The sequence below is a fragment of the Argiope bruennichi genome, chromosome 4 (assembly GCF_947563725.1).
Source record: "Argiope bruennichi chromosome 4, qqArgBrue1.1, whole genome shotgun sequence".
NCBI classification, from domain to species: Eukaryota; Metazoa; Arthropoda; class Arachnida; order Araneae; family Araneidae; genus Argiope; species Argiope bruennichi.
In genome coordinates this window covers 124,945,658-124,969,216 of record NC_079154.1, presented here as the reverse complement: position 1 = coordinate 124,969,216, position 23,559 = coordinate 124,945,658, and the positions used below count along the sequence as shown (strand labels likewise).

General features: G+C 30.3%; 1 protein-coding gene across 1 annotated transcript in view; it reads right to left on the bottom strand.

Annotated features, from left to right (window-relative positions):
• Positions 1 to 7,047: 7,047 nt before the first annotated feature.
• Positions 7,048 to 23,559, bottom strand: part of LOC129966433 (transcriptional regulator ERG homolog) — a 159,992-nt gene continuing 143,480 nt past the window's right edge. Inside the window, exons 5-6 of the mRNA XM_056080857.1 lie at positions 14,516 to 14,563; positions 7,048 to 9,892 (exon numbers count right to left, since the gene is read on the bottom strand). Of these exons, the coding sequence (XP_055936832.1) occupies positions 9,351 to 9,892; positions 14,516 to 14,563 (590 nt within the window). The 3' untranslated portion in view covers positions 7,048 to 9,350. The remainder of the gene's footprint in view (positions 9,893 to 14,515; positions 14,564 to 23,559) is intronic.

Here is a 23,559-nt window from a genome sequence, read left to right as displayed (position 1 = left end):
AATAAATTATGATTGAAAATTTATCTTTGAGAAGAAAGTTTTTTAAAGCATTTTTTTCCATTATCAGCATAAATCAATCAATCAATAGAAACAGCCATTAAACTGCTTGCAATTTATTTTCAGATGTTTGAGTCACCTTTCATTTTAAAACTGACCATTTTATTTGGTCCCCCACACATACAAAACGTTGATAATTCACTCAAAAAATTTTGTCCATAGAAAATTTTTAAAATTTGGTTTAATTAAATAATTTTAGCTTTTAAACATTAGTTGACATTACGTAAAACTGAATTTGAAATATAATAAAGATATTGCTGCTATCTAAGAATGAAATTTAAATGAGATTAAATTTCATTCCTAGAAAATTAAATCGCAATTCTAGAAATTTAAATCGCAATCTTCTTAGGATAATCTGTTTATTATGTAAAGGACAACGATTTAATTCGAAAAAAATTTAGAGAGTTTTCTCTTTTTTAATTTGGAGATGTATGTATTTCAAATTCATTAGAAATTGTGTGTTGCGGTTGTTCGATCTAATAATGAATTATTAATATTTTTATCATTAACGTTTTATTCACTGAAGTTATACCAAGTTTCAATATTTCTTAACCATAAGCGAGATATACCTTAACTTTATTTCTTGACCATAACTGAGTTAAGCCTTAGAATCATGCGCAGAAAGGTCCCGTGTGAAGTCTTAGATGTCCTATTTGACCATGAACATAATGGCTGACTCTTACAGGTTGTTTAGAGCCAACTGAAACTCAGCAGATTAAGAAAACAATAACAATATTAGTGGAATATTTTAGAAAACCATGTGCATTAAGGAATAAAGAAGTAACTTTGGAGATTAAATCAATCAATTGCCAAAGGTTAGAGAGGGCGATTAGAGAGGAACTGATCAGTGTGGTTGAGCGGATGTCAGAGTAGGTGGATCTGTCTATTATGGCCTTGAATGAACATATTATACCTCTTATACTAACGAATTTTTTAAAACTTTAAATAGAGAATTTTATAAATGTTTTTGTTGATTGGATTCATTTTTGGTTGATCGAAAAATTGATTTATCAAATTCGAGATTGATTATAAATACTTTCCTTCATAAAAAAATTATCACAAGAGAATCGATTTAAATGTAAATTTTTTTCTATTGAACAGTTGTGTTCTTAAATTATTCCTATATCAACATATAAAGCAATTAATATAGAAAGAGAAATTTTATATTCGTTTATAAACAAAATGGCGTAAATGAAGGAAAAAGTTCAACGTGTTCTTTAGTTCCATGAATTCAAATCTGCCATTACTGCTCTCTATCAATTTTGGAGTCACATAAAGGACAGAGCATCTGCAACGCCAGTTGAAGATATCGATACAATCAAAGTTCAGAACACAGATGCTGTGTTTATTGTGAAGTCGAAATAGTGGACAATATTTGATTAGAATTGGAATATAACCTTGATATTCTTCGAACTAATTAGGGCACTCATAACAAATTATTAACATAAGTGCTTTTATTAAAAGCTTTATTAGTGTCTTTACGATATAAGAAAATAAGCATTCACCAAATTATAATAATTTTTTATAATGAAAAATTTTGTGCTGACTCTTATATCGACGATATTGGTTGTGCTACATCAGACTTCTGTTATTTACTCGTCTTCATATAGTTTTTAATTACTTATTTTTTATTTCTTTGCTCGCATAAAATCACTCTTTTCTATACACAAACTTCCGATGCTAAAATAAGACTTAAACCACTTGAGTTGCTCTTCTTTTTGCGCTAAGTATCAGCCATTCATTAAACTTCCTGCAAACAAATAACATCTCTTGAAGCGTTTTATGAAATATTGGAGCTATCACTTGGAGTGACCAAATATGTCAGAACTTTTCCACAATAGCGAATGGGTTCCCGGCGAATCAATTACTCCCCTCCCTTCTTTTATGTGCCCCTCACTCTTTATGTTTTTATTTTTTCCCTTCTTAACCTCCTCCTTACTGTCATTAGCAATGCAAAATAACGGCTCCAGAAGAATTCATGCAAAGTAAATACAACCGGAAATCAATAAATGTGTGCGAAGCCTTAAAGACAAATCTTCTCCGATAGAAATAATATATAAAAAAAAGGTTGAGTTTTTCCTCCTCGGTCTTTCATTTTTTTAAAAAAAAGCAGCTTCAGTCGATCCAAATTTTAACGGTTTAGTGAAATTTCCTCGTGTTAAAATTTGCTCTCCATTTATTTTTATGTTTTCAGTTCGCTTCCTGTATAGTCTCCTCGTCGAATGGCGGGGCTTTTCTCGGGACTTCGTTTTCTCGAATTGGAAAATTCAAATTGATTTAAAGTGTCAAAAGAAAAATCGTTGCCACTGGCAACGGTAGCAAGATTTCTTAAAAGAGGTGGCTGGTGTGTTTCTAAAATACTTTTGTGGGACATTCATAATTTTCATGTTAATGAATCTATGAGATATATTTAAGTTTTCTTTTAATACAGGATTAAACCAAGAACGAAGAGTTTGAAACTAGATAAAAAATGGCAAGGAAAATAATTGATCTTTTGATTTTTTTGGGTTTTTTTTTATTCAAAAGATAGCAAATTACGCTATGGATAAAAAAAGCAGAAACAGGATAAAATAATCTTACTATATATATATACTAGTCGCCTTTGACGATCAGCTGGTTCACCAGGAGTAATGCTCTCTAAAATGTTCAATTAAATATTTACGTACCTTAGGTTCTTAATAGCTCCTTCATCAAAATATTTCTAAGCTTCAAATTTTGATAGTCCTATAATTCATACTATTATAGACGCCTTACTATATTCAGTACATTGAGCTATATATCTCACCAATTTTCTATCAGCTCTCATAAGATTCAAAGGTGATTTTGAAATGGCAGAGATAAATCTACAATAAATACAAAAATTTTTTTATTTGAAACCAAACATATTTTTTAAAAATATGGCTAAAGAAAATCGTATCCTTTGTCTTTCAACCTTATGTGCCAAGCAGAACATTTTTTAAATAATTTATATAATATTTTCACGAATTATTCAATAAAAAATTTCTGATTCATAAAATTCAGATTTACCTTAAAAATATTTAAATGTGGTAAATAATATTTATTTTATTTCAATCCATAAATGTAGTTCTGAACATGGTTATGAAGTCTAAATTTTGTACAGTCTTTCTATCCTATAATTCATATTCAGTAAAATTATTTTTAAAATCTAACATTTCAGTCTTTTGAGATCAAGACTGATCGAATTATAAAACTACGAATATCATTAATTTATGACATCCAACAATTACATTGTTTTAGACAATCAGTTTTAGAGAAGTTCCAACTCCTTAATGGTACAATCAAAAATATCGATGGAGAGATCTTTTTTTTTTCCAAGCATTTTTTTTAAATACAGGCATTCAGATTTAAGATTTTTATGAATCTCCACGTTTCAGACATTCATGGGTTCGAAAAGCACATTTTTAGAAAATTTCCGTCTGTACGCCTCTGTCAAAGATAACTCAAAAGTCCTTTGAGCTAGACGGTTAAAATTTGGTATATGGTCTTTACACTAAATTTGTCTTCCCCGTGTTCTGGGCGTCCTGAGTTCGAGTCCCGGTACGGGCATGGTTGTTCTTCCTCCGTTCTATCTGTGAGATGTGTGAATGTGCCCCCCTGTAAAAAGGGGTTGTGCAAGCGAATGAGATGTGTGAGTAGCTAATACGTACTCTTGGTCCTAGTTGGCGCTACTAAAAACAAGAGACGCTCCCTTGGCTTAAAATCGCTGACTTCGTCAGTGAGCTTGTGCATGGCAAGTGCCATTATAAACAACAACAACACTAAATATGAGATTTCTATTAAATTTTGTGTAAAATCTATTCAGAGGTTGTCCGTCTGTCCGCCTGTTTGAATATAAGTTAAGCGATAAAACAAAACGGAATAACTAGATAGATAAAATTCGGTACATAGATTTGATATGTATAGTGTAGACACTCTTCAAATTTTGAACCAAATACAGTTACGGGCTGACTGTCTGTCGGTCTGTAATTTCAGAAATATGTAAACGAAATAATTCAAAACCGCAAGGACTTAAATATATCAAATTTGGTATGGGATTTTGTGATGACAAGTGCAGTTTTGTGTATATCGTTTGGAAAAAACATATATAAAGCACAAATTTCCCTTTTGCATGTCAAGTTTGCATGCAAGCATGTCAAGGATTCATCGCCAAATAACTCGTCAAAAATCACACAATAAATACAGTAAAGCCTAAATTCAAACCAAAAAGTTAATATTTCGTAACTATTGCACGCCAATGCCACATAAGGAGTTCTCTGGCATGACAAGTTCATTAGGTAGTATGCCAGAAAGTTTTGGAAAGATGACTCCTTCTGGTTTGCACAAATATTTTGAAATTTTGGAAAACACATTAACAGGAAAGTAAGAAATGTACTGTGGATTCCAGAGATTCTTGAAATTTTGAACAAAATTATATTCTGATTTGAAAACAGTTTTTGAACAGAAAAATAAATGCTCACTTTCAAGAAAAATGTAATTTTTTGCCTTGAAATGGAAACGCTTCAAAAATGCATTTCTTGGAAGAAAAGAAAATGATACGATTTCTTCTGGAGAAAATGTGAAAGATCGAACTTTCACTTCAATGTTCAGTAAAATATAGTTTTGGTATTAAATTTCCATATCAAAGTATTTTTATAAAATTTATTTTTATTCTCTGAATTCCTATTCATTTGAAGTGAAGGAATTTTGATAACTTGTTAAGATTTTCACCGTGAACAGTGCGTCATAAAAAAGATTTTACCGCATTGCTTGGGATATATCTCTTCAATTCAACTCTTTACATTAACTTCATTTTAACTAAATTACTTACTGTGCTATATCATTCCTTTTTTGTAATTATAAGAACTTCATTGATAATGAAACTATTCTTCTTAATCATGAAATATCGTATTCGTAGGAGTTAATGAAGCAGTCCCCCCCCAAATCCCCATTTGGATCATAAGGGCACTGGAATGACGGCATTATTTTCCTTCTCCAACTTTTTATATTTTTCTCAAACTATTAAATAAATTTAAAAAGAACTACTGTTGAAAGAAACTCCTCATTTTTAATTTTTATAACCTTATTTGAGAAAAATTAAAAATATATTTTAAAAATTGGCATCTGTATACATTTCAAATGATTTATGAATGGTTTGAAAGATTTTTTAAATATATTTTCGGAGATTCTCTTGCACAAGTCATATGCCTATACGGAAGATTATTTAAGCAGTTTTGTCGGGGTCTTTGTTTATTAACATTCTGACCGTTCGTCAAATATAAAGACTTTAAAAGTTCGATTTTACATGGAATTTTGCTAAAATGTTATCTTTTCCTAAAAATATTAAAAATTTCACATTTATCACTTTTATTTTAATAGCTATCCGAATAAGGGATTCTAATTATGGTTAAAAATTTATGAATGCATATATATACAATTTAGTAATTTGTCGTACGTTTGAAATACTTGTACAGGGATTTGTGGTTTTAAGACTGCTTAAAAATTGTAATGTATTTTGCATATATTTGTAAGTTTTGCATATAATATATCGATATCTGCGATTAATTTTTTTTATCAAACCTTTTGAAACTATTAGTATAAAATCTAAAACCATTTCACTTAAAACTGGTAGCATAAATTTCTTCTTTTGGAAAAAAAATCTGCTAAAATTTCGAGAATTTGATCATAAGAAATATTGAAAGAAGCAATAATAGAAGTTCCCTGCCAAAATATTCATTTAGCACTTTACCTTTATTGGAAACATAAATCTTCTTCTTAAGTTTGTTCATAATTTTTTTTTGACAGCGAATATGTATATAAACAGCGAAAAATTTTTATAATCATCAAAATTAAAAAAAAACTGATAAATGCAGCGAAAACTCAATCTTGAATGTTTTAAAGATTCTTAATTTAAGATTCTTTATAATTTATCTTTAGATTATCTTGCCATTATATTTTTTTATAAACTTCTCAGGTATTGTAAAAGAATTGTATAAATAAGGTTTATAATTATTTTTTATCTTCCGTTTTAATTATTTTTGATATTTGGCAGTAGTTTTATACAATTACTTTTGATAATAAGTAAGTTTTAAACTTTCTGACGTAATTTCATTTTTATTTGGACTAAATTTTGAAATAATGAACTCAGAAACAAGTAACCGTTTAGAAGCCAGTTTATATTAGGATAATTTGTCAAAACGGTTCTATTATGAATTCCAAACTACGTATTTAATTTTATGGTCGAAGTATTATATAAGAAATGCTATAAAAGGTATAATATGTTTTTTTTTTTAGTTTTTACTTTTTATCCAAACGATGGTTTTTCTAATCAGTTATTTAATATGTTTACACTTTAATGGTCACTTCTATGTTTCAGTCACAATAGCTTTTATGTTGTAATTTGGGTTTTTTTCTTTACAACCAAGTTAGAAAGAACCGTTTTTAAAATTGGCTAATTAGTCGGTAGGTGGAATTTTTTTTTAAGAAAAAAGGAACAAAAATTCCCCTGCAATTATGAAAGTTTTTCAGGAGAGAACAAAGACTTTTTGTACGTCTTGTTGTTAATTGACTTAGAAAAGCCGCAAGAACATGTTTCATTAATTATTCTCGAAACATTAAGCTCTGAAAACTTTATGAGTTACTTTAATGACCATTTCAAGAAATGGTGAAACAATTAGCGTGGTTGGGGAAAAAATAACGTACTATTCACTATTCTTCGTGGAAACACTATATTTTTATTCTAAGTAGTACACATTACATAAAAAACAAAGGAAAGTATGCTAAAGTTAATTTATAGGAAACTAATTTTCAAGTCTTTAAAAAAAAAGGGAGTATGATCCAATACTTTTTTCTTATAATTATATTTTAATTGGCAACGGATGCGGAAAGCGGTTACGTAAGCTACTAAAATTCAGAGAAAATGAAACCAAGAAAGATATTGATTAAAAATGCAAACATTTCAAATCACTTTATTAGACAACATGTTACAAGGTCTTTAGTTTTGATGACCAGAAGCAAAACTCTTTTCTAAAGAATAAAAGGAAAATTCATGACTAGATCATCCTTGCAGAAAATTCACTTAGAAATGCCATAATTGTATTTGGAACAATTTCTTTTATTCATGTTCGTTAAGCCAATATCTTTATATTTTTTCTTATAAAACACGCAAGCTTTCTTGTAAAAATAAAAATTTTATATTCATTAAAATTTAGTTCATATTAAGAAAATAGGTTTGAATTTCGTATTTGGTATATTCTTTTTCGATTTGTTAATGTTACATTTGCCATGAGATTATTGTTCTTAAGCTTGGATTTCTTGTAGGCAAAACATATCTTTCAATTCAGCAGAAATATTGTTCTTAAGCTTGTATTTCTTATAGGCAAAATATATCTTTCAATTCAGCAGAATGAAGCAGGGCATTTTCCTATTCATTCATTCCGTCGAAGCTCTATGGAGCAACATTGTTTTTTTAATTTATACTATCATTTTGTTGTATTAATTTTTTATATTGAAATGTTGCTACCAAAATGATTCTGAATTGTAAAATTATCGAATCAATTCTGTCCTGTCATTTAGTATTTCGTAAATTTTATTTACATGGTAAAATAATTAATTAGGTTTAAATGCTCATTAAATGTAAATGCACAGTAATATGAAGCACAAATTAAAAAATTATAAAGGTATATTGCAATCTGTGTAAGCATATTATGATGATTTTGAATACAATAAGAACCGTTTGTTGAAAAATAAGTGACTATGTTATAAATTGCTTCCTTTCGGTGCTCAGAAATGTACTTATAAAAAAAAATCGCATTTAATAATGGCATTCCTAAGAAATTTTCGCTAAATTGCAACGGAAACAAACAAATAAAATAATAATAATAAAACAATATTTCAACAAATTGAATAAATAATGAAATATTGACATAAAACATTATTTGCTTTGAACATGAAGACTTAAAAATGATATGTAAATAAAAAAACATATAAAATAGGTAAAATATAACATTTTAAATTCTAATAAAGTCTGATACAATTTAAATTATACAAGTCTCTCCACCCTGTTCATTTTCTTACAATTTTTTGAACAAGATGCAAATATTTCGATACAGATTCATATTACTTTCTAGGGATTTTATATTATTGGCTTCATGGCTAACACCGACACCTCTAATATCCATTTTCATAGACTTTAATCTTTGTACAGGAAAGGTATTCACTCGGTACAGCCATAGCGCACAAAGTGTATTGCAGTTTTTCATCGTTGTAGTTATCGGGAGCCTCAAAAGTTTTTGAGAATCTAAATGAATCAAGGGATGTCTCAGTCTTTGTAAACCGAATCCAACAAGTGATTGGAAGGATTAAATCTTGATGTAGTCTCTTGATTAAGAATCTGACGTTTCTAAATATTTTAATAACCAATGGTGATAATTAAATGGAATTTTTTGAATATAGATTTCATCATTAATTGCAACCTGTTTTTTTATGTCATATTAGCTGAAAAGCAGTTAATATAACTGTCTTGAACAGGTTCGCGTGAATTTAGGGGGAAAAAACTGTATATTAAATAATAGTGATTGATGATTTCGACATGCATTATGAAATATTTTTGGACAGTTTAAGGGGAATAAGAAACACCGATATTTAGAGTAACAGTGTTCGATATGAGGTAGTAGAAACTTTTCGCTGTTCTGAAGACGAGAAACCTGTCAAAAGAAAACTGTAAATTGTTCCCTATTATAAGATATTTGGCAGATGTAAGAGTGTTTAAAGGTCTAATGGCCTAACGAAGTTTAGAACGAATTGAAATAAAAGAATGTTTTAGCCTCGAGTTGAACTGATTCCTTTGTAAAATGGAATTAAAGTCATTTTGAAGATATTTAGCCAAGATGAAATCCAATGAACCATTTGTTGATTCTGTTAACACTCAGTAGTCCAGTTTCTCCAGAGTTAGTGTCTCTTATCACTACTACATTTGTGTGCTTCGAATCTATCTTAATTGATCTGTACAGCATATGTATATTTTATGACCGATTAGTCTTTCGGAATGTAAAATGCAGTCACCTCTAATTTTGATATTGATAGTATCAGGCTTTGCTGATGCAATAGTTTGAGCGGCAAGTTGAACATCATTTTTAAAAAAACTCAAAAAAATAGTCATTCTTACACAATGGACCACCGTAGTACTGAACTCTTTAAGTGCTCTCTGGCAAGTACAGCTCGGGTTTCACCAAGGGACTTGGCGCCCATTCTGACTGCATCCACTCTGGCACCACAGCTAGGTCCTGGCTTCGTCGTCATGCATAGTGGGGGTACGACCCAATGTGTGATGTCACATGTCCTGGATGGTGTGGCATCGTGTGAGTGGATGCCGCCGCAATGTTCGAATACAGATTGGCACTCGGATTGGTCCAGTATGAGGTGGGGGCAGGGAATATGCTACCCGTTGTCGACGGTATACCCGTGTGATGGCCTACGAAGTTCAGTTTGGGGCTGTGATGGTAACCGGACATGAAAAGATCCGACTGGTATTTATAAGTAGGATCGGCTGCAGTAGGTTGAGTTGCCTGGGCGAGTCCCTGGAAGTCAAACTTGTAGGCGTATCGTTTTCCGTGCACCTTGGTCATGATATTCTTATCATAGTAATAACGCAAGGCTCGACTGAGTTTGTCGTAATTCATATTGGGCTTGCTCTTTCGCTCGCCCCAACGCCTGGCAACCTCGTCGGGATCGGTTAGTTTGAATTCGCCGTTAGTGCCTTCCCACGTTATACAATTAGCATTGCTGCTGTCTGATAGAAGCTCCAAAAGGAATTGCCACAGCTGGATCTGTCCGCTTCCTGAAAATTGGAGAAATAAAAGTTTATTTTATTTTATAATTACTTTTTGGAATTATTCCGTACAATATCTTATTTGGTATTTGAAAGTTTTATTTTAAATTAATTTCTTGAAAGATCAAATATTTATTCTAACAAAAAATGCTGTATGATATGAACTGCATTTGAGGGTTTGTTAGTTGGAAAGAAACGCTTTTTAAATTGTGTTGGAAAGTCTTATTTTATATATAAAATGTTGATAAAATTACTATCTAAATGAACTTATTTTTTAATGCAAGTATCCTCATTTTAAATATCATTAATAAGGATTTATTCATTCACTGAAAAATAGGCAGTTATTGATTACTTTGTAATACTATTATTGCAAATTATTTTCTTCATAATATTGCATTAAGTATAATTTTCGTACAGCATATTAATGCAGATATTGAGCAATTACTGAATAATGCCCACATTCTATCATGAATAAAGTCAATATAGGTCAAAATCATCGAAAAATTTATTACATAATAGCTTTTTCTCACTTTATATAAAATTATTATCAATTTCGCATAACATAATACCACTGCATGCCCCTGCAATCATAACTTTAAAATTGTTTAAGCAGTGTCGTGAACATGAAGTGGGATATAAATCACAATCCCTAAGGGAGTGATTTTTCTTAATTCTCGCCAGAGTACCAGCGTCAAAATTTAATAGTTTAAAATATATAATTTGATATATATTTATGAGTATCGGATAGGTAAGGCGTGGCTAATCTTCTGTGTTACAAAATTTTACAGAATATGTTTTTATGTAAATATTACTAACAGAATGACCAATTATTTATATTTCCTTAAATTTGATGTATCAAAAGATAACGTGGAAAAGGATTCAACACCCTGAAAGAAAAGACAAACAGTGATTTGAAGTAATGTAAGTTAGCATAAATGCAAAAAAAAAAAAAAAAAAAAAATTGCAAAATAATAATTGATGCTTTTTTTTTGAAGAATTACGAGATATTCTATGATAATGAAAGATTTGAGCAAATACTTTTATTGGTTATTACTGAATTCCAATTTTAAACCATTGGGAAACCATTACTATAGTTCTGGAGGAAATCATGAAGTACAAAATTCAACTTGATCATTTTAAAACAATAATTTGAATTACTGAATTTAAAGGACTAGCTACAACATTAAATATGGCTGTTTCAACAAAGCCACTATAATTTCTTAGATTAGTCGCTTATTCCATGTAGAATAATTACAAAACATGTGGGTCATATGTACATGATGCAAAATAAATAAATAAATAAAAATTTAAAAAAAAAACGAAACAGAAAGGAAATGTGAGCTTTCTGCCTGTTATGGGCCTTTTCCATGATAAGAGCGTAATTATGAACATTTTTACATGGATAATCTGAAAAATAAGTGTGATTTGAATATGTTAGTGATGAAACGCTTGAATCAATATATCTCTTTCAATTCGTATTATAATTTTAGATTCATAGCAAGAGAGGGTGGTTAATCGAAAGAAATAACGCTTTTTTCTTTCAAGGAATTTAAGCACTAAAAGGTGCGACAAAAAAAATCGAAGAAAGTATAAAGTATTGCATCGATATAAGGAAATAGATGTAAATTCAGAAAATCTAGATCGAAACCATGTATAGACTCCACCGATGAAGACACTGCAGTTTTGGTTCCAGCAACACCCCCTTGACCTTTTAATGCATACACGAAACCCCCTCTTCCCTCTCCCACCAACGAACAGAAAAGAGCAGAACGGGGATTGGGGAGTGGGGTGGACGAAACAAAGCTTAGGCCTAATGACATGGAGCCCAGCGAAAATTGCTGCAGCGACATCACGAAGGCAAGGACACGTGACGACATGTAGAGACAATTAGCTGCCATCAGCCACCCACCCCTTCTGCTTTCTGTCGGAAGATAAGACAAAAGGGGGGCGGAGAGCCCAGAAAAGAACGCACAGGGGTGGAGGAAAAGTCTTCTGCAGTATCTATAAAAGGGGATCTTTTCACTGTGGGGGGAGAACCTTTTGGACGCAGCAGAGAGGAAAGAGCATTAGAGCCAAGACGCTGCGGCTTATTTAATTCCCAGGTTGGAAGTAGAGATCATTTTCTGTTTTGACTCCTGGACACATCCAGCTTTTGTTTCCTAGGAATGTAATTTGCCTCGAATTGCGATTTAAACCTCTCGTTTTGTTTGAGAAGTTTCAAGAAGTTGTTTAAGGTAATGAAACGTTTTACAGGTTAAGGTGGATGTTCATTTACGCTGCGATGGGAATGCTTTTGATGGAAGAAGTTCAAAGGGGACGGCGTGTCCAGCGAGTCGTGAAAGACTTTCTTTACCGCATTAGGTGAAGAAATTAATTTGGAGTGCTTCATAATGTGGTGTTTCATGTCGTTTGTCGTCACGTCACGATTCATTTATGGAATGAGTAAAGCATAAGATGTGACATTTTGAAAATGAAAATGGTCTGATTAAAAACACTCAAAATAGAAATGGAGTGGATCAACTTACATTCTGTTACAATCTAGGAACAAGAAAGTTCCTAAAATTTACCTTTAGGTAATACTCGTAATATTCAAGCTTTATAGAAAAGAAATCAAAAACTGTTTGTCATGTCACATCAGCATGTTATTTTAAATTTAACTTCTTAATTTAATGGAAATCTTCTAAAAATCATGGAAATTGCAATATAAAAATCTAAATGGACAACGATCAAATGTAAATGAGAATCCCAAGAGATAAGCGCTTCTTCTTTTGTGGTTTATCAGAATGAGACATCTTGTTCACCATTATTTTGTAGCATCATCTTCTCTTTTTTTTAAATATCACTTCTACATAGTTAACAAAATATTATAGAGAAGCCTAATTTTTCTCAATTTGAAGCAAACATCAGTCTAAATGGAAAACAGAATAGACAAGCTTTTCTGGGATATTTTGTAAAAAAAAAGATTTCTAAATGAACAGGGTTTATAAGTTAACTCATGAAACTTTGGATGCTTTATATCTATTTAAAGTTACAGATTTATAATAAATAAAATTTATTGTTGTTCTTCTAATTTTTCATTATCGTACAAATTAATTTGGACAAACACAAAAATTTCCACATATATAGCTTAATCTGTATAAGTCTATTTACACGCATGGTATGGCAATTTAGTGGAAAATATTTTCTCAGATACCTTTAATGTAACCAGTATATATTTCGAGCTGGATTAAATCAACCTTAAAGGTTTATGCAGTTCTTACGAAATGAAACATTTATGACAATTTTTTTTTAAAGTTCAGATTTTGCTCATATTTTCTTCACAAAGTGTGACAAATTTTCGAAGAGATTTACATCTGGAGAGTTATCAGGTCAATACAAAACTGATAATTTCCTTTCTGGCAGGAAGGAAGATCTTGTTGAAATGCAGCAACGAATTCAACAGAGAACTTCATTGAAAGACTCAGATTTATCTTTTAGTATTGAAATTTATTTTTTGGAATTCGTCATTCCCTCCACTAGTACTGATCTGATCGGGCAAATTCTCCAGATGTGAAATAACCTACAAAACATCTTCTTTTAAGGATGCTTAACGGTTTGATTAAGCTGTTATTCTCCGTTCGATTCTCCAGCGATTCACTTAACAAATTTTAATCTCAACCCTTGCATGAAAATGTGCCTCGCCTCTGAATATAACCTTATTTAATTCAAGACTGATTTTTTCCCGACTTAATACAAATGTTTTCTTTTTAATTCAGGTGTTAATAACATTTTTTTAATCCTTTGCCTATCTCCTTTCTTTAATATGTCTTGAGCCAAGAGTAACCACTTTTTTTTTGTGTGGATGTATTTTACTATTTTGGACAAGAAATTTATCTATCCGAAATATTATCTTACATTTGTACTCACATTTTCTTTTTTATTTTCTAGAAAGTGCTCCAAACTTATTTTGTCGATAAATAATCTTAGAAATATTAGATTTTCGAACTGCTGCAGCGACATTCCTCGCAGTGATACAGTCATTCTGACTGGGGATAACAATTCTAATTCTATTCTTTGGAATAATGTATTTTTTCATACATTTGATAATTAGACAATTAGCACAATCAATCTATTTTAACAGCATCTGAAACACAACGTATTCAAAAATGGTCAACTTGGTTGTCAAAAATGGCCATGATCACTTTGTTAAATTTGTTTAAACTAATTAAAGCCAAACCTACTTTTGTAACAGAATATAGTCGAAACCATTTTCAAACAAGAAATCCCATTAAAAGAGTGAGTTGTATAAAAAATGAATTCTGTTCCAATCAAGTTACCTATTACTGTAGAATTTTATTTCATCAGCACTATATACTTTACTAAATAAAAATAGTCTCAATATCTCATAAATAATTAATTTAAAAATTTCTTAGAACCATAATGTCGTATTATCTGTCAAATCATCAGATGTTTCTTTTTTTCTTCTTCATAACACATATGTATGTATAATACTTCTATCTGTTGGTGTCATAAGGTGTATTTTGCACTGAGCTTGACATTAAATAGTTTTACTATTGTTTTATTATTAACAAAACAATTATTGTAAAATAGTTCAAGAACAAATAAAACCATTCATAAAAATTTTATTCTTACCTGAAGTTGCTAGCCGACTGCTTGTTGGACCAAACATCTGATAGGGATCTAGAAATAAATAAATAAGTATTCTAATTTCATGCACTTAAGACATTCAATAAATTATAAAAGTAATGTTTCATAACTGATTCATTTATTCAATGACTTTTTCAAAACAAAGCTGTAGTAAATTATGCGTACACTTATTTAGATATACAGATTTCAATCATCTTAAGCGTTACTTTTAACTAAACGATGAAAAATAGTTTCCACTTGATAATTTAAAATAAAATCAGTGTTGAATCAAAATTTCTTAATAATGGTGTGTAAATTTGAAAAAGCAATGTGCCAAGTTTGATATTATCCAATCGCATCTTAAAAATGCGTGATCCGTTCCAAATAATTCTAATAAAATTTCAAAATCAGCCGTTAATTCAGTGAAAATAAAAATAAAATTTATGAAATTTCCAGAGGTGCAGGAACAATTGCGATAAATTATTAAAAGTGAAGCACGCTGCCATTAAAATTGGGATTCGGTATCCTGAAGATGAAAGATAAATTTTAGTCCCAGATTACACTTTGAAATTCAAGGATGCTACTATCAATAGTAACGAATCTAAGTTCATTTTCTATGAAGAGTATTATGACATTTCAAGAAATGTATTTACTTTTTAAACTGCAGAAAGGAAGAATTGCCAATAATTTGCTGTGTAAAAGCTCTGAAGGAAACAAACTTGACATGTTTCAATTTTTTTAACTTTTGGAAGATTCCATAAAAGCAGTATAATGAATTTTTATTTGAATTTAAATTGGAATTAAGTGATATTTTAATTCTTTTATGAAACATTTCAAAACAATTACATCACTGTTGCTGCATTAGGTCTTAAAATTGTTTTAAAGGGGCAAAAGTTTAAAAAAATTACATAATTACAAACAATGCAGAAATTTGTAAAATTTTTCAAACATATTAAATGCAACATGTTTTGATTGATAGTACGGCTGTACAAATAGAATTCTGTCAAAAATGTCTTTCATAACAGTAGTGTGTCGAGTTTATATTATATTGAATTCCTTCTTACAGCTGCCAAATATTATTTGAAGTCACTAAGTTACTGTTACCAAATTTATAAGCAGGTTATTTAACTTTATATATTTCAACTTGTCATTTAAGTAAAATAATAAATCTCATTCAGATTTTAAGAATTTTTCTTTCCAGTTTTTCCGAATGAATAATTTTAAAAATATACAATGAATTTAAATGAGTCCAGTCACATGAAACAATAACAACATAATATTTTGTTGTTTGTAAAGAGTCTCTATTTTGTCATTCTATTTTCGCAAAGATTTTAATTAGGTAATTTAATTATAAAACGTGCATCAAAATAATATTTTGATAAGCTTTATTATTTCTTTAGAACACTAATTTAATGTATAATATTTCTTTCCCTTCCCTCCCGATTTTATTGCTGTTGTCATACACTGAGTAAAAAAAGCAAAAGGGCACTAGATTTTTTTTTTAAATATAAGGATTTCTTATTTTTATTTTTACTGCAATTATTTTTATAAGAATCGTTTTTTAGATTTTTCATCGAAAAAATATTAGTATCATTACCATGATATTCAAAAATAAAATATAAATGACAACAAAAACTGTTTTTTTTTCATTTGAAACCGTGTAAAAAAGTAGGACAGTTATAGAAAGAACAAAATATAAGCGGGTTTAGTAAGGAATACTCTTTTCATTAGCTTTTATGACTTTGAACACTCTGTTTCGAAGTGAATCATACAAAGATTGGATTTCTGTTTGACAAAAATTACCCCATGAGGTATTTAATGCCACCCGAAGTTCATAGAGCGATCCAAACTGCTTCCCACCAGTGTATACTCGATGAACAAGCATTGCCCAGATTATTTCTACTGTATTCAGATCGGGGCTTTCAGCTGGCCATAGTAAACCCTGCACATTATTTGCAGCGAATCAATTTTTAACTCCACTGGCAGTACGGATTGAGGCTGCATCTTGCTGAAACATCCACAGTTTTCCTTCGAATCCGCAGCCATAAGGAAGAAGCTCAGAATTCAGAACATTAATGTAGTCTGTATGATTCTGCCCACAATTGATAAGACCAAATTTGTTCTTCCTCCATAACCAACTGCTAACCAAACCATCAAACTTTCTCCTCCCATTTATCTAGTTGAATGATATTGTCCTGCATTCTTCAGACAATGCCAGTAGCATTGATAACCGTCTGGACCCTCTGAGTTAAAAGTTTTTTCATCTGAAAATATCACAGAAGTCCATTTTGTGATCCATGACATGTGTTCCTTAGCCCAAGACAAACTATTATTAATATGTGTTTGTTTCTACTTAGGATGATACCTCCATTTTTTTCAAACGAATCTTTTGGATCTTTAGATGTAGTTGTATACTATTTGCTTGGACACATAAGACTTGCTTGATTCCGAGCTTTTGCAACGCTTCCACTATTCTTTTTAAGCTCATGTGCAAGTTTTCTTTCACCACGAGGCGTTAACTTTTTAAGCCTACCACTCTTCTTTCTTATTCCGTTTCTGTTTGGATTTTTAATAAAGTTAGAAATTGTATTGGGACTGACGTGCAGTACACGAGCGATCACTCTACTATCTTTACCTTCATTTTTATATGCAAAAATTTGACTGTTTTGAAAATCATTTGAGAGTATACCTCTAGGCATTCTGAAATTAAAGCATCAGTGAAATTTTTTTTAAAAAATACGTTTTCTTGAGAAAAAACAGTTTCAAAAAAGTATATACTTATTCTTCTAGTGCACATTCCACCAAACAAAAAAATGTAGTAAGTGTCCTTCTACTTTTTTTCATACTGCAAATCATACATTCTCGTCTTTCTAATTATAAATAGTGGTAGCTATTTCATTTTTACATGAAAATAAAGTAAACACTGTTAAATAAAACCTACACAAGAATCTATTAGCCAGGATAAAAATATAAAAGGAAATTTACAGAAAACCACTGCCCTTCTACTTTTTTTACGAAGTTTATAATATTCTTATATTCTCGGTTTAGTAAAAAATATAAGTAATTAATAAAGCCAGATAAATCGATTTTTTAAGACATAAAGGACTAGTCGATTTTTAATCAGAAAATTTTGATCATAATCTAATTATTTTAATCATAATTTTTCAATCATAATTTAATCGATTTTTAAGAATTAAGATCGATTTTTTAAGACCTACCTGGCCAGATATTTGATAATTCATTAAATCAATTAACATCTCGAAATTTCGTTTAAGCCTTTCTCAAGATTTGAGAGACAAATCAAAGTAGACATGAAAAGCAAACGTGAAATAGCTTGATTGAACAAATCAAGGTAGACATGGAAAGCAAACATGAATAGTTTGATTGAACATGTGATCTAACTAACGACTTCTTCATTACAAAAATATCTTTTTATACTCGCGGGGATGCGAAAAATTTATATCTCCACCATCCTTACTCTAGATGCAAAGTATCAAACACCGCGAGCAAATGCGAAACTTAATTAATCACACTATCCCTCCATTAACGACATCCCTCTGGCTGTGGGCAATTCATGTCAAATATAAGAAAACTCTTCTAAAAAGCGTATGAAGAGATTAAATAAGAATTCCTTCCCATTTCCATCGCTTTGAAGCGGAGAAATAACACGGAGTTTCCCAAATCCAATAATCTGCGTGCTCGGACGAGTCCAAACATAGGCAGATATGTATCAATATGCGGGTCGAGGGGGGAGGGAGGCCTGCGTGTCCTAAGGGCAGGGCCTGACATGTCTGATATTAATACTCGTGTGCGGTTGAAGAGCGGAGCATCAATATTAGTCATATGCTCCATGTCAGATTGGTATAACGAGACCGTATGTTTACTTGGCCCGATGGATCATCCTATGAAGGATGGGGTGGGGTGGGGGACGATTTTCTGCGTGAGGCCTGATTCGCAGTGACATTTTTTTTAGACCTTTGTCTTTGATGTTGAATAATTCAAAAGTTAAAAGTTAGAAAAAAAGAGTTTTATTTTTAAATTTTATTTTATATAGATTTGAATTATTTTTTAAAAAATGATGTAGTTAAAAAAAAAATGTCCGTTTGTTTTTTCGAATTTTAAAAAATAAACTGATTTGCTTAAATGCGATATAACAGTTTTTTATTTTTATTATCCCTTAAAATTATGTCAGATAAATGAAACAAGAATGATTCATATTAAGAGAGTTAACATTTTATGACAAAACAGGAAATATATGCTTACCTTATCTATATAATGCCATGAAATATGTATTACAGTGCACCTAATATCTTTAAAATGATTTAATAATTTCCTGATTATCAAAAGAAATAACAACCTGCTCTAATCACAATGTAAAATTTTGGTATTATCATAAAATAAATTCAATAATAGAACATTCAATATCCAATTAAATAATTACAAAAATTGGTTATCATTGTAAGGTTTTGATTTTTTTTTCAATTAGATTTTCATTTTTAGATAATTTTTTTAAATCGAAATTTCTAATTTTTTGATGAATTTTATATTAAGGTACGATGAACTATTTAAAATCCCATAGGTGATTCCTATATGCTCTTTCACTCACTTAAAACACAAATCATTTCAAATAAGACCATGAGAAATATATTCTTAATTGTAATTTTAATTAATAAATTCAATGACATCATGTTAAATATATAATTAGATAACTACAAAAATTTGTTATCATCGTAATATTTTGATTTTTTTCGAATTATATTTTAGTTTTTAAATAAATTTTTTCATCAAAAATTTTAATTATTTGGTGAATTTTATATTATGCTATGATAAACTATCTAAAAACCCATAGGCGATTCCTATGTGTTCCTTAAATAAGTTGAGAATCTCCTGTTGACTGAGAAAGAATATTGGATTAAAAAATATTTTGTTATATCAAAAGATGAGTGCCCGTTAAGACATAGATAACTTCAATTTAGGTCGTAAGAAATAATTGTATTTTCAAAAAATATCGATTAATTTTTATTTATTTATTTTGTCATTAGCCCAATTGAAATAACAGTTGCCATGATGAAAATTTTACCCAGTAAGGCGGCAACTTTTCGAGACGAAAGAGTAGGAAACAAAATTTCTGTTAACTGTTTTTCTTATTATTTGCTTACAAGAAAGGAAAAACAACCTTTACAGTTTCGCCAATATAAATTCGCCAACAGTTTCGCCAATTATTTGCCTCTAATGCATGTATGGTTATGGTCTCATTTTGAATCTTGATTCGCTTCATTTTTGATCATTTTTATCCCGAAATCGCGAAGATGACCGAAATTTCTTCCGATTCCTCAAATGAAAGATGACGGCGACCCGTTTATAAATTTTTCTTCCACTTCCGCTCATTAGGGCGCGCAGTTCTTAAGGGAAAGTCTCGCTTGTCATTGGGAGAAATCCAATCAAGTCGTCGTAAGTATTCACTTCCGGGCGTGTTTATTCGATAGAGCGCGCAGTGAGGGGCGGAACAAAAGAAGAGAAATGGGAGCATTGTAAACAAACGTCGTCGCCACATTAAGCATTTTTGACTAATGATTCCGCGATCTTGCTCGAAAGAACGATCGAAGGACATAACTCACGCAGATGCGTGTGCCACTATGAAGATCATTAACAATCCTCATCGTACTCTTTTTAGAACGCGGAGCGAACATTCTTCTAGAATATTTCTATCCCTTTTGCGCATTCTACTGTCTATATATTATTGAACTTGAGATATTTTTCTTGCCTCATGTAATCACAAAATGAAATGTATAGATGAAACCACGTTAGACAATTCAATCATTAAACAATTCTTTTAAAAACCGAAATAATAGAGAATAAATAAAATATATAACGGTTCAAAAACAGCCCCCTCTGTTCTATTATAGCAATAAATTATTCTTTTTTTTTTGCAATTTAACTTGAATTCATATGCCTCTAAATAATCACTTTTGAAAATGATTTTAGTATTGTTAACTACAAAAGCATTTTGTTACCAAAAAGGCATTTTATATTTTGCGTTGTGTTTTCTTTTGAGACACTTTTAAGTATTACTACAGAATATAAATTGCTATAGAATATTTAGTCTGATCATTTATCATTAATTTTGTTGCTATTAAACATTTCAAGATTTAATGAGAAGGGGAGTAGGATGTAGATTTCAATTTAATCACATGGCACTAAGCGAGTCAACCTTTTGCATTGGAATGCTTCCTCTTAGGCACCATTTAAGACTGTTAATAATTTTGCATTTTATTTATTTATTTTTTATAATTAAAAGCATCTACAGAGTGGTAAGAAGATGTAGATGAATTTTTTGGGGAAATTCAACTAAAAATAAATATATATTTACTTTTCTTGGCAATAAACAAGTCCTTTCATTGAGTGAATAATTAGGCATTGAATTACTTTTCCAAATGCATGCATATTATGCACACTGTAACAGTATGTTCTAAAAGAAGTTATCAAAAGGGTTAAACTGTCCTTGAGGGCTGTTTGGAGGTAAAACTTCTTTATTTGTATCTTCAGGGAAGAAAACTAATTTATCTTTAAAACAATCAATATATTTCAGAGTATTAATTTTTGCAAAGGCATACATTCAATCCACATTTTCTTTTTAAAGTGCGTGTTAATAGATGCCTCCCCTTTGGTTTTATTTCCATTTTCTTCTCTCGTGCATTGGCTAGACAGCTCACTTCTGAAGTTTTGATAAGGGACTCAAACTTCCACATTTTAAATTTATAAATGTTAATAATTTAAATAACTCTATTACCAGATATATGATTTGAAATTAAAAAAATAATGCAGTAATATTTTCTTTTAAATATATCATAAAACCAAACGATAAAGAATTTTAGAAGAATTTTTTTATTTATCTCATTAACATTTATTATATAAATACATGGCTATGTTAAGACATAATTTAAAATTATGTTATGCTAAGATATGAATTTTATTTTGTCCACCATTTTCGGCAATTATCGATTAATTTTAAAATAATTGTAAACATTTAAACTGCAACAAGAGATATGAATTAAAGAGAATAGGATAAATTTAGATGAAATGTAAATATCATTCAGATTCTTAGCGCCTGCTAAATTGAATATTTATAAATTTATTATATTTATACATATTATTACTGCGGGAGGTTTGATAACTTAAAATTGGGGATTTTTATCTAATTCTATTTAATTGGTATTCCATTTTTTTAACGATGGATATATCTGATCGTATTTTCATAGGCTTTCTAATGTAATAGGATTTTGAATTTTTGTTTTCGATTATAACTTTTTAATATTTTTTAAACTTAATTATGAATTATTCCATTAATTTGATTAAATTTTGATTCAAACAATATTACTGCCTTGTGATGAATTTGAGGGATAAAAACTGATTTGAGGATTCAATAACATTTACATTATGAAATATTAAAATTAAAAAATAGAAAAAAGTTAAAATGAAGAAAAAAATTATAAATTAGTAAGCTTGTTTCTATTTAATCGATTAAAAGTGCTAATTAATTGTAAAAGCGTTTCTAATAAATTTATTCATTTTGCGAATAAAGCTATTCGAATGCTCAGCTATAATTTCAATAATCGGATAATTTTTCTCTTATAAATGCCTTTTCTTTTCCTGCAATATATCTGCAGATTTCTTTTATATCTTCTTTTTTTTTTTTCAAATAAAAGAAAAAACAAACAAACAAACAAAAGTAAATATTTAAGGTTTTTTTTTTAAATTTCTTATTTTACAATTCTATGAAAGAGGCTGTTTTAGGTTCTAATACTTCTTACAATGAATATAATTTAGTATTGATTATATATGTTTACTTGTACTGATACTGATAATGATCTAGTAAAAGTATTTAATGTATGAGCAAAAAAAAAGATTTTCAAAAATTGCATGTCTCATAAATACATATTGAAGGTAAATAGTCACTTGCCTGATCCTTATCAGCTTTATTTGGATAATGTAGCTCGAGGAATTCACAAAACTACTCAGTCGATGGCAAAGAAAAATAGTTAACATGACCTCCCATTATCTCTTTCAAGTGGAGATTCGTCGATGGAATATGGGCTTGAGGGCCAAATCTCGGTCCCTTCAGGCTCCGAGTAACGAAGCAGAAAACACATTTAGCGATTCTTCGCTTTTTTCCCTTTTTTTCTCCCCCCCCCCCCCCCATCAATGTCGTCAAGGTTCCGGATGCGAGTCATGAATCATTTCTTCTTTCTTAATGACTGTTATTGTTTTTGGCTATACCGCATCAATAAGGAGTAAAGTTTGATTTCTAAGTTAAGGTGCACTAGAAACTAAATGCAATTTTATTAATTATATTGTATGACAATAGATTATTTTGAATTGATTGACATTGAATAAATTGATAGTTAAATGAGATAATAAAAAAAGTCAAATGAAAGCATCAGTTCTGTATAAATTCAATTTTCTAATTAGTAATACTTTAAATCGATTATTCTTTCATTATTATTTCATATCCAAATTGTTTTTGGATAGTAATCGATAAGCTACAGAGGTTCGATACATCTCAGATCAAAATGTGTACTTTCATTTCATAAAAAATTACATTTCAAAAAATAATCAGGCATATAAGAAATACAAATCGGTTAAAACATATTTATTCATTAAAATTAAAGGTGCAAATTTCCTCCGTATTCAAATATTAGAAAAAAAGGGCCGCGAGCCGCGGTGGCCTGGTGGTAAGGTCTCGGCTTCGGAACTGGAGCATTGCAAGCTTGAGACCGGATTCTACCGAAGAATCATCGCCTAAGTGAGTATGGTGCACGTTAAATCTGTCGGGGCCAAACGACCTCCCGTTGATGTAGTGTGGAAAGAGTGCCAGCTCAGGTGTCGTTTTCGTCATCATATCGCGTTTCAAAATGAAGAGGTCCGTTTCAAAATAGCCCTAGTGTTGCTTTAAAACAGGACGTTACTATAACTAAACTAAACTAGAAAAAAATCCCCAAAATGAAAAGTCCAGATCACGAGAGAGAAACAGAGTAAAGTGAGTCATATTT